The sequence below is a fragment of the Oryzias melastigma genome, linkage group LG23, assembly GCF_002922805.2.
Source record: "Oryzias melastigma strain HK-1 linkage group LG23, ASM292280v2, whole genome shotgun sequence".
NCBI lineage: Eukaryota > Metazoa > Chordata > Actinopteri > Beloniformes > Adrianichthyidae > Oryzias > Oryzias melastigma.
Window position 1 is genome coordinate 11185867 of NC_050534.1, and position 12209 is coordinate 11198075.

General features: G+C 37.8%; 1 protein-coding gene across 11 annotated transcripts in view; it reads left to right on the forward strand.

Annotated features, from left to right (window-relative positions):
• Positions 1-11111, forward strand: part of grm8a (glutamate receptor, metabotropic 8a) — a 349513-nt gene extending 338402 nt beyond the window's left edge. For 10 of the 11 annotated variants that reach the window (XM_036210217.1, XM_036210211.1, XM_036210215.1 and 7 more), the window contains 3 exons: positions 6837-6977; positions 7340-7442; positions 10341-11111. In XM_036210217.1, coding sequence (XP_036066110.1) covers positions 6837-6977; positions 7340-7442; positions 10341-10390 — 294 coding nt within the window. In that variant the 3' untranslated portion in view covers positions 10391-11111. Of the gene's footprint in view, positions 1-6836; positions 6978-7339; positions 7447-10340 lie in introns of all 11 variants that reach the window. The other variant, XM_036210218.1, reaches the window with a different exon arrangement.
• Positions 11112-12209: the final 1098 nt, after the last annotated feature.

Sequence of the window (12209 nt, forward strand, 5' to 3'; positions counted from 1 at the left end):
GGCCTACTTTCGCGAGGAGAGGAAGTAATGCATTTCCAATGGGGGACCTCATTGCTCGCTTTGTCCATTATTTTTACAGTCTATGCCTCAAACTTTAGTACCCAACAACAAATCATGAATGAAAGACATTAAAAAACAAAACGACCAACTAGAGATTAATTTCCATAGCAATGTATGAAAATGTAAAAATAGACTTTATTTCTGTGGACACGCCTACAAACTGCTTCGTCTTTACAACTGTGTTTACTGTAGTTAAATACAAAACCTCTATAATCCTTACTGGCTGTTTCAGGGTAATAGTGATCTTAAAGTCTAAAAGCAAACTGACACTAGCCCATTTTTATTTGTAAGAAATTATTTCACGTCATAATACTTTTTGTAGTTGTCAGATATTTCTTCCATCTTTGCGCTGGGCCTTAATTAAGCTTGATTTGTAGCCTTCTATTTGGACCAAATTGTTCAAACTGACATTTTCATTGCAGCCTATTCATGTCAGGCTCCCCATTTACATTAGTTGTCAGACATCAGATGTCAAACTTGCTGTAAGAAATCTGCTCTCTCTTCACCCATTAACGTATTGCTGAATGATTAGGCTGCCTGTCATCAGGGATGTGTTCAGTGAATTATAGTCTTAGGTGGAGTATCATGAACTTACAGTATGCTTAGAATTGGCTAAAAAAAATGGAAAATATAATATAAAAAATATTTGAAAAACATGATTTTTCCCACCATCAAATGAAATTTAAGCATGTCTATTAATGTTAAAAAAACTCAATTTATAGTAGATTTACTCTAAAGTTATCTTTTCAATAAGCAAAACAAAGAAGAGGTATTAACCATTACTTTTTAAAAACGCCATCTCATAGGTTTTTCTTAGAAAGTAAAGTGGTTTGTACTTTTAGTTGGGTACTTTATTGTGCTGGTGAGTCTGAAAGGTTCCCAACCATCTGCTATGTGTTCGCAAGTATCATAGTAAGGGCATGAGACTGCAGGGTCATTTGCAATAAAAGGTCGAAGTCAAACCTTGCTCTGGTGAATGTTGGACTCTGGCAGGGCTGTTCTTTATCATCACCAGTTCTGTTCATAGTCTTTCTGGACAGAATTTCTAGACCCAGCCATGGGCCTTAGAGGCTCTGGTCTGGGGACCGCAGGATTTCCTCTCTGCTCTTTGCAGATGATGTTGTCTGTTTGGCTTCATTGAGCCAGGACCTCCGGTCTCTTTTGGGAGTTGTTCCGGGCATGTCTCACTGGGCGGAGGCCCCGGGAAAGTCTCAGGACATGCTGGAGAGACTACATCTCTTAGCTGGCCTAGGAACGCCTCGTGGTCCATGAGAGGAACTGAAAGGAGTGGCTATGGAGAAGAAAGTCTGGGCATCTTTGCTTAGACTGCTGCTCCAGCAACCTGGATGAGTGGAAGAAGACGCATGCATGGACGGACACCGGAGATTCAGTTCCACTGGGTGGCTATCAACCTCTGATTGTAAGATTTCAGGTCTGATTCCCGCCTTGGCTGCCCATTTGTCAAAGTGTCCATGGGCAAGACATTGAACCCCACCCTTCCTCTGGTGAAAGGTTCAGCAGCGGCACCGCCACCTGTTTGTGAATGTGAATGAGACTATAAAGCGCTTTGGACCTTCGAGTAAGGTATAAAAGTGCTTTATAAGTATTTGACGTTTACTATTTAAACTGTTTAAGTTCTTAAGTTCCATAACTCTACAAATATTTACGCAATTTCCCTAATTCCAATGGATTTTGAAGCTGAGAAAAAAAGCCTGATATGCAACACTTTACAGTTACAAAGTTTTTACATTGTCAAAGTAAGCTAACTGATTCTTATTGAGCGAAAAGCAGCTTTATACCAATATGCACAACTTAACCTAAAGTGCTGCATAGAGGCACAAAGCTTTTGAATCCATTGCAAACACCGAAATTGTATAAACTGTCGAAAAGTTTCAGTAGTTTGATGAGCGTGTTTTATTTGTGTCACTTGTGAAATCTTCCTCAATATATTGTTAATTTATGTTTTATTTTTGAATATTTTTAATTATCAATATTTTTTTCCTCTGTTTTTACCCCCCCAAAAATAAACATACATAAGCATTTTGTGCTAAAAAAGAAAAAAAATTCTAAATATAAAAATCTACTCCTTCAAAATGAATATGGGGATTTCAAAACACGCGTGTGTAGGATGCACCATTGTTTATTACAAGTGTGTGTGTACACCTTTGTGGGAAGCCAAAGTTTGGACCAAAGGTTTGTGAATACAGTCTGCTTTCAGAAGACTTGCTGCTGTTTTGATGAGGCCAGCTCAGTGCAGGAGGGAGTCGGTTCTTTTTCTTTCCTTCCACTGTTGTTCGGGGATTCTTTTTCTGCAGGATATTCTATTTTTAATCCTTTTCCTGCATGCTCCTTGAATATTTTTTTCCCCCGACTCCCTTCATCTCAGATTCGTTCGCCTCCCTCCGTTTAAAACTGTGGATTCCTGCGTCTGCGGCCTTCTGTGATGTTGGAATTTCCTGATCGGCGTGTCACTACTATTAAGGAGTTTGCGTGCTTGAATAGAGGGAGAGCAAACAAAATGGCAATATTCATTTGGCCAATGTTTCTCTCATGATTTTTCCATATTACGTTATTTGTGTGTGCTTGTGGAGCATAAACGGCTGGCGGAGCCTGTGGGGGAGCTCCAGGCAGGGCTGTTTTCCTCTGGCTAACACACTTTCTGATGTCAAACCGCAGATTTCTATTTTGAAAACAGTGTTGGGTGAGTCAAAAAGGCACAAAAAACAGTAATAATTTGAATTTTATTGTAATTTTCTGTTTTTACAGCGAGTTCTGGTGAAACCTGTTCCTTTTCCAGCCTTTTTCCCTTGTCAATGGGATCCTCATAGGTCACACGTGTGAATTTCCACTCATTTCCACGGAGCAAGGAAACCTTTATGGCACCAGACTCTGGTGAAGCTTCTTCAAAAACCAGTGGCGTTTGTTTTTTTTTTTTTTTTCCTCTGAGAGTTAGAAACCAAAAAGTGTCAAAGCTGAGTCACCAGCTCCACGCTTTTTAAGCGCAGATCAAATCATCGAAGAAGCCAGCAGGGGAAACTCGTGCATTATCATCTATTCAAAGGATTAATTAGAGTTCTTGTATGTTTTTGTTCGCAGCTTAAATCCCATTTTCCAGTGAGTCATTGTGTTCTGGTCAGGTTTCGTTGAGAATTTAGACACCTTTGTGTAAAGAGTGTCTGACTCCAGGCAGATTTCTGAAGTGTAACCTCATTTGAGGAGCATTTCACTGTTAATTATATTTGTCTCATTGCAGAGTAGCGGAGAAGTGTTGCGATTGCCAGAAAAAACCTGCAGGGATATACTTTGCAAAAAAAAAATTTTTTTTTTTTTTTTTTGCAATATCCTTATTTCAGGTTTGCTCATACAAATGTTTCGACGTGTCCTCTGCTCTGGAGGCATGGTGACTCTGTTTGCAGCGCACAATAAATTCTTAATTAAATTACAGGATAAAAGGGATTAAATAGAGTCTGTTAGGGGAAGTTAAGAGAAGGTTTCACACTGGGATGACATTTTTATGGCCACCATGCATTCCTACTCAGATAAGGGCTTTAATGATGTAGAGAGGCTGAACGCTGGAGTACTGGTTAGTACTTTTGCTTCACAGTGAGAAGGCACTGGTTCAAGAAGAGGGGTGTGTATATTCTTCCCGTGCTTGTGTGGGTTTTCTCCACTTTCCTCCAGTTGCCTAAAGATAAGACTTATAGGTAAATTGATGACTATAACCCATCCCTAGATGTTGTTGTTAAAGTTGTGGTGGTTTAATGCCCCCAACCCTTTAATGCTTAGCGTCAAGCAGGATCCAGTAGGACAGTAGGGGTCTCTTTTTTTAGATTCTTCGGTATGACTTGACCTGGATTTGAGCTCACGACCTTCCAGTCTCAGGGCGGACACTCTATCACAAGGCCACTGAGATAATTGTTGTGTGGCCCTGCGATGGATTGGCAACCTATTGCCTGACAGTATCTGGGATAGGCTCCAGCAACTCCATAACCCTAAGGCCAAATACGAATTCTTCCCCTACCCCTACGACTGACGGAGAGATATGGAAAAATAGTGGCTATGTCCAAATTCCCACAAAAATTCCCTAACTACTAAAACACTACATAGTGCTGGACTATCTAGGAATAACTAGGAATAACATATGTATTTATTATTCCACTGTGTTCTGATGATAGAAATGTGGATGATTTATTAAAAAATTACATTCAAGCACGTTTTTTGCATTGTGGTCTATATCCGCTAATCTAGTGACCATTAATGTATGCTAGTTTTTCGCAATGACTTCTGGGAAATTTTGAGTGCACTCGATTTGGAATTAGTAGATTCAGACAGTGATGGGGAAGGGGGTCAAACACAACCTTAGTCAACCACCAGTTGAGATTACATACTTTTATTGAGGCTTCATGATTGGCCAGTTTTAGAAATATAATACGTAATGTTTTAGATCTGGGACTGAATGCTTCCTTTCCCCTCCTTCTTCGCTTTATTCAGGCTGCAGTTGAAAACACATTTACATATTATAACAATGCTCCATACTTGAGTCTCTCTGGTCATTTTCTTCTTGATTGGTCATTTTTACAAACCCATCACCCTATTCCAAGTTTCCGTCGTAACATCACAGCTCTCTGTTGTTGTTTTTTCTTCTCGTCACTTTTCACCACTCTTGTTCTTTACCCATCTCTTTTCCATTTTTAATACATGCTGAGGGCAGCGGTTGTCTGATAAGCCCTTGTGTCTGGAGAGCTTGTCAGCAGTGTCGGGATTGTGGGTGAAGCCTGTCATTACATCTGTCCTCCTCCGAACGACTGTGAAACTGGCTGCGAACCCCCTGGAACAGTGTGTTTATGTGTCTTCCTCCTTTCTTTTTGGCTGTAACTAAACTTACTTGGCTGAGCAGGCAAAATAAGCAGGCTGCCCTCAATCATTCCTGCTCCCTGCTCACACGGTGTGTCATCATTTCTGGCTGCCATTGTTCTACAACCTTTAGATTTCGACCTGACAACTAGTTCAACACGGAGGACAGTATTTGTCTGGCCGTCGATGTGAGTCAATAAATAGAAAGAGGCGCATTTCGGATGGGAGCAGTAATTCAGCAGCTACAAATAATCCCCAAAAAGTTGCACCTTCTGTTCCTGTCTAAGTTTATATAAGGTTAGATCTCATCTAAAAGAAATCAAAGACATAGTTTGGTGGAAACCTGTTCTTTAGTGCAATAAAGACCTCTGTTTGTTTCATATTCTCTTGATGTCAGTTCATACAACACCCACAGGGGCAGGTTATTCCTGTCTTTAAATGTTTTGATCTACACATTCTCACTTCCAACTTGACATATATGGACGTATGGTCCGGGCCTCGGGACGAGATACTGGATGCATAACCGATACTGGGTTAGGGTACTGGTCAAGCGGCACCAAGCGGTCCTCGGACTGGTACCAGTTTGGGGACCGCTTATTTATAGAGGACAGCCAGCATGTCAAAAAAAAAATGACGAGTTGGAGACACTCAAAATGTCAAAAAGTGATGTGGAGGAAGCCCGAACCAAACATCCATATATGACGAGTTGGAAGTGAGAATTTGTTAAACAGCAAAATGGGCAGAAAAAGGTTAAGTCCATCCATCAAGTTTCAAAACATATTTAACCCTTAGCAGTCTGGGGCCTTTTTGAGATTTTTGTTATACTTTACCATTTGCTCTATTACTTTATATTTCAAACAGTTTTTTGTGGCAATGCTTGATATCCATCTTTTTAGGACAACTCCAACTTCCTTTTTACATGTATATTTTTATTTATTTTACACAGAAATTTCACAATGAAGAGGAAACTGTCCAAAAAACTAAATTCTGAGTGGTAAATTTAGTCATTTTGTGTACTGTAAAAATCACAAAATTGAGATCAAACTCTTTTATGATTTATAGCAAAAGATCAACTATATAAAGACAACATGAAAATGTATAAATCTGCAAAAAAAATTGTCAAAATAATGTGAATTAGGTGTTTAAAAAACTGTAAAGTTACAGTTTTAAGGATTTATTCCAAGGGGTTTTCACTCTTATGTGTTATAACTTTTGGTACGTTTGTTTTAAACCAAATATTTCAAAGTTTAAAACTTTGTAAAATGTACATGTTAATCTTTTAATAAAAACAATGCTATTGCAAACTTTTAAACAGCCAATGTGATTGTCAAACTAGTGAGTTCAGGGGCTACTATGGGTGAATCCCATTTTAGGGTAATGTGGTTGCTGGAGCCTATCCCATCACATTTGGGTGAAGGTGGAGTACTTTTTGATTTGTGGATATTCTTTTATTTGTCCCTGCGTATTTCTTGATTTGAAATGAATACATTTGTGCATAAGTACAACATTTCCATAATAAATAAATGTAGAATATACAGTTTTCACATACACAGCTTAAAATTATAACTGCTTGAAACTTAATCAGACACACTAACCTTTAAAAATTAAGCAAAAAATCACCTGATATGCACACATAAAACCGCATTCACACTCAAATCTGATATAAGATTCTTCAAGCTGCCAAGATTTGTGTGTAAGTGATGCGTTTAAACGCACAAATCAGAGTGAGTTTATTTTCTCTCCATACTCTGGAGGCCTAACAGAGGCAACACTAAGTATTACACTAGAGCAGAATGGTTGTGGTTTCTGCTATTAAACTGCATTCATTTTGTTTTTATAAAAACTGTCATTAATAAATCTTGACAGGCTCTACTGTGACGTTCATGCTAAAATTCTTCACATTTTCCTCTCTTTTGTCTTAGATGTACATCCAGACCACCACCTTGACAATCTCTCTCAGCCTGTCCGCCTCTGTGTCGCTGGGAATGCTCTACATGCCCAAAGTCTACATCATCCTCTTTCACCCCGAGCAGAACGTACCTAAACGAAAACGCAGCTTCAAGGTGAGGTGGGACTTTTTTGACCCCCAAACTCATCAAAATGGGTCAATACAGTGCCGTTGTATGAAAAAAGAAAATGGATTGAGGCGAAAACTGCCACCACTTCATCATTAAAACGGTTTCAACAGTGACTTGTGCTTCACATGTGAAAAAGGAACATCTTAGTTTTTTACTTTTGTACTCTAAGTTTATTGATATTGTAAAGTATATTGATAATTTTCATTATTTTACATTAACTCAAATTTTTTGGAATTTCTTGTCGCTAAACCCACAGATTACCATAAGTTAATGAGCCACATCAAATATGAAGTCTCTATTTCTTATTTGTTCATTTGTGGTTATAGTTTGATTGTGTGACTTTGTAGGCCATTGTGACAGCAGCAACCATGTCAGGAAAACTGACCCAAAAGGGAGACCGGCCGAACGGAGAAGTGAAGACGGAGCTGTGTGAGAGCATGGAGACCAACAGTGAGTAAGAGAACACTTTTTATTATTACACATATAAACTATACGGAAGAACTTCAAAATTAATTCAACAAAATCTTTTCTAAATATTCTCAAAAACAACGTATTAAGAAATAAATATGGTATGAAGAATAAAAAATATTTCCATCTGATTTGGGAAAGTTTCAGATGAACAAAGAGATATTTGGAACATAATTTTAATGATAAAAATAACTAATGTAAAACAATCCAGAAAATTGTGCCTTAGAAAAATAATACTTAGATTTACAGCTTAGTAAGTGAAAATATGGGTTACAATTTTTAACATATAACCCTTATATTGTATTCAGGTCATAACTGACCCATCCTCATGTGCGAAAATGGGTCAATTTTGACACAACATAAGAGTTAAAGCAAAAAAACTGAGCTCCTTTGGTTTGGTACATGTAGCTGATTTTTAACTTGGTAACATTCATATTTACAGTCACTGTGGATAAATAAAGGCATGTCTATAAGAACAAACTTTTTAAAAAAAATTGTATTTAGTTATAACATGTCCACACATTTACCATAAAGACTTAACTTCTTATTAAGTATTTGTGTCTAGTTTTCTATCTTAAATAACTTATTAGACTTGATATTTGACAGAACAAACGTAATAGTGACTTTTCAATAGGATGCACTTTAAAGACAATAAATCCTGAATAGTTTTTTGAGTCATTTGATTTTAAAAACGTCTCATTTCAAGCAATTTCTCTAATATATATATATATATATTTCTTTTTGTTTACACACAAATTTTATGCAAACGTTTACGTGGTATTGTAATTTTAAAAAATATTTGCTTGATTTAAGGAAACAGGAAAGTTTTATGACTCGTAATTTTTTAAGAAAAAAAAATATATAGTTCTATATTATTGCGCTTACCGAAACGTCACTTGGTAACCATAGCAACGGAAGTAAACTGAATCGGTGCTTTGCTTGATTTATGTTGTTTAGAATTTCACTTTCCTACCACGTATAAAATTGTCCGCTTGTGAAAAGGGATTCCAACCTAAAAATTAACAACATCAAAGTACAAAAAAAATTAATACTTTTTTTTTTCATAGGTAAGCATGGTATAAGCAGGATAATGCCCTTTAGTTAATTCAGAAATTAACAGATTTCACAGAAGAGCACCTGCTTCCGCATTGCCTTTAAACTTCTGATATTACACACCTTGTAGGGAATATCCCTTACATTGATGGTATATATGTTAACATAAGTGTTATATATATTGACATAAGTAAGTGACCATGGTACAAGCATGATAATGCAATTTTTAGTGCACATTATCAAAAGTTAACAGATTTCACTGAAGGGCACCTGCTTCCGCGTTGCCATTAAATTTCTGATAATACACACATTGTAGGGAATATTCTTTACATGTAACATGAGTGTTAAATATGTCAACGTAAGTAAGTGACCATGGTATAATCAGGATAATGCACTTTAGAGCGTGCATTATCAGAAGTTAACAGATTTCACAGTAGGGCACCTGCTTCCGCGTTGCCATTATATTTCTCACATTACGCACCTTGTAGGGAATATCCCTTACATCTAAGATAAGTGTTAAATATGTTAACTTAAGTAAGTAACCATGGTATAATCAGGATAATGCCCTTTGAGTTGCGCATTATCAAAAATGAAGAGATTTCACAGAAGGGCACCTGCTTCCGCATTGTCTTTAAATTTCTGATAATACACACTTTGTATAGAATATCCCTTACATCTAACATAAGTGTTAAATATGTTAACTTAAGTAAGTTACCATTGTATAATCAGGATAATGCCCTTTGAGTTGCGCATTATCAGAAATTAAGAGATTTCACAGAAGGGCACCTGCTTCCGCATTGCCTTTAAATTTCTGATAATACACACCTTGCAGGAAATATCCCTAACATTTACGTTAAATATGTTTGTAAATATACCTAGGCCACTTTAAAGAGATACTTTTTTTAGCAATTCCTTTTAAGATTTTTAACTATCAGAACAATAGACCTTAATTTAAGTATTTACAGAAAATTCTAGATTTAATTTTGACTTAAAAGGGAAGAAAATCACACTTATGTGAAGAATTTTAACCAGGAATGATTACTAGTTCTATTAGCAGTTTTTTTCGCGCTTGTTTTCTACATTTTGGACATTTTTCCTGGCAGCTTTTACTAGATAAAAAAAATCACTATAAACTGCTGAAAGTCACTTTTAATGCAGATTTTGTTCTTGGAAGACCAGCTGCAACATTGACTGTTTTCCGCTCAGAGTCCACACATAAAGCCTAAACATCCGCCGTGTGCACGTAAATATCTGTGCGTTTGTTGGGCTGTTGTAATAATCTGTCTGCTCGCGTGCAGTCAAATGAGCACGTTTACCGTCTGAGCGCTCCTTAGCATATGTTTGCATGTGGTCTATAAATACCGAGCGCAGGTGTTTGCAAGGTTTTAGGGGGGAAAAAAAGTATTTCTGCAAAGGTTGAAAAAGCACAGCTGAGTTTTGTGGGCAGCAAATAAATCAAGCTGCTGTAAAATCTATTCACTTTGCTGAAGGTCGGGATTTTGAAGAAGATCTCTGTGTGCTGGGGAGGTTTTTAGGTTTCTGTTTCGCTGCATTTTTTTTTATTTTATGCTGTTTATTCTGTGAAATGTTTGGAGGGTGTGAGCCTGCGGTTGTGCACAGATGTTGACATTTACAAGCAAATGCTGCAGGGCAAACAGGACATCGGGAGTTTGGAAGCAACGTAGATGATTTGCAGGCTCTGATTCTCTGCTCTAAACTGTCTTCTCTGTTTTCATCCATTTTTTTTCATTCCACTTTAATTTATATTCCATCTCTTCCACAAACATCTCCCTCCATTTTCCGTATTCACACCTCGCATTCACGCAGCTTCATCAACTAAAACCACCTACGTCAGCTACAGCAATCATGCCATCTGAACGCACTGCAGAAGGGACCTGGAGGGGGGCGTGCCTTAGGGGGCGGGGCCAGTGGAGAAACCAAGATCGGAGCTGCCTTCAGCCGGAGAAGCTGGCGGACGAAGCCCGAATGGAAACCAAGCATGAGACATTTTGTATTGTTCCCCATCCAACCGCAGAGGTGGGACCACGTAAACAGCCAGTCGGTGTGCCTGCTTCGCTGCTGCTCACAGCTCATTGGTCCAACCATGAACTTATGTGTCTAAACAGAAAAAAAAGAGATCCATGATTTAAAAAAAAAAAAAAAAACGAACTTGCCAAAAGGTACTGTGGTGGGTTGATAAAAATAATAAAATATAAAAAAAGTAAAAACAAAACAAAAAAAAAATTGTGTAGACATATATAAAAGGGCAAACGTGGGGGTGAAAAAGAGACTTAAAAGATTACATTTTAAAGATATTTAAAAAGAGTATTGTAAGAGAAAATCTATGAGACTCAAACATGTTTGTTGTTGTTCTCTACTTGTAAGTATTTTTGTGGTTGTGACAATTTTTTCATTCTTGTCTCACCGTTGTCTGATGGATCGCCCCTGCATAATGAGATGAGTGTGTTTCCTCCTGCTGTCTTGGCTGACCAGGTTGTAGTCTTGGGTCATGAACCTGTGAAATGCCATGGTTGAAGCATGCCAGTTTTTATACAAAAAGGAGATTTATTTATAATAAAGGAATGTTTTGCAAATGTCTAGGTTGGTTGTCATGCTTTCCGGGGATTGTGCACGCTGATAACAAAATGTCAATGGGTTTTTATATTTCTCATGGCCTACAGCATTCAGAATATAGTTTTCAAATACGGAAAAACGTTTACACCTTTGAGCAAAAATTTGACCCCCGCCACAAAAATGAGTATTGGGTATAGTGAAGTCCCCCTATCAAGATGATGACCAAAAAAAAAAAGACACCACACACCCTGTATAAACTGCTGCCATCGAGGACAGACTCAAAAACAGGTTTTATTCAATTGCAATCACCATTTATGATAATTCATCTAATGACAGAGAATGTGTGGATTCATTTTTGTCTGTAGGTATGCTTATGTTTTATGACTTGTATTTATCACTAAAATATCAAAATTGTAGACCAGTGAGCCTATGGCCCAATCCGAATTCTTCCCTTCTTCCATTTGAAGGGGGAGTTTTAGTGTTAGTGTGTCCAGGAAATGTATATTTTAAACCCGACCCTCCAATCGAAGGGATATGAAATCCTCTAGGAGGCTAAACCGCGTTGCGTTGAGAAGCGCTTTTCTTCACATGGTGCGCTCTGAAGCACAGAAGTTTACATTTAAATATAAGTAATGACTTTTTATTGTAGCATGACCTTTTTAAAGTTATAAAGTTATGTATATTCAAGCTATGCGCTAAAGCTAGCTGACCGACAGTTTTTGGTGACGTCATCAACGAAAGTGGCATCTAAATATGAGACACTATTTTTCATAACTCTCTATTTGGAGGGATAAATGTTAGGGAAGGGGGAAGGGAAGAATTCGGATTGGGACAAAATGTCTTTTCACTTTTTTCTATGGGCGTGCTGCCGGTGACAGGTGGTAGCGAACACTTATACAACACCTAAGGGTAAATTAAGTTGGTGGGTCAGCTACTGTTCATGTAATAAGTGCTTGCAACTTGACTGTTAAGCTATGTTCACACCAGTGCACACTCAAGTGACCACTTCCAATCAAAGGTCTATGGAAATGTGCGTTTCAGGCTACTGCGTTCTAAACGTTTGTGTTCACACATAGCTACACAAGTTTCTACGGATGTCGTCAAATTCTACGAACTAAATGT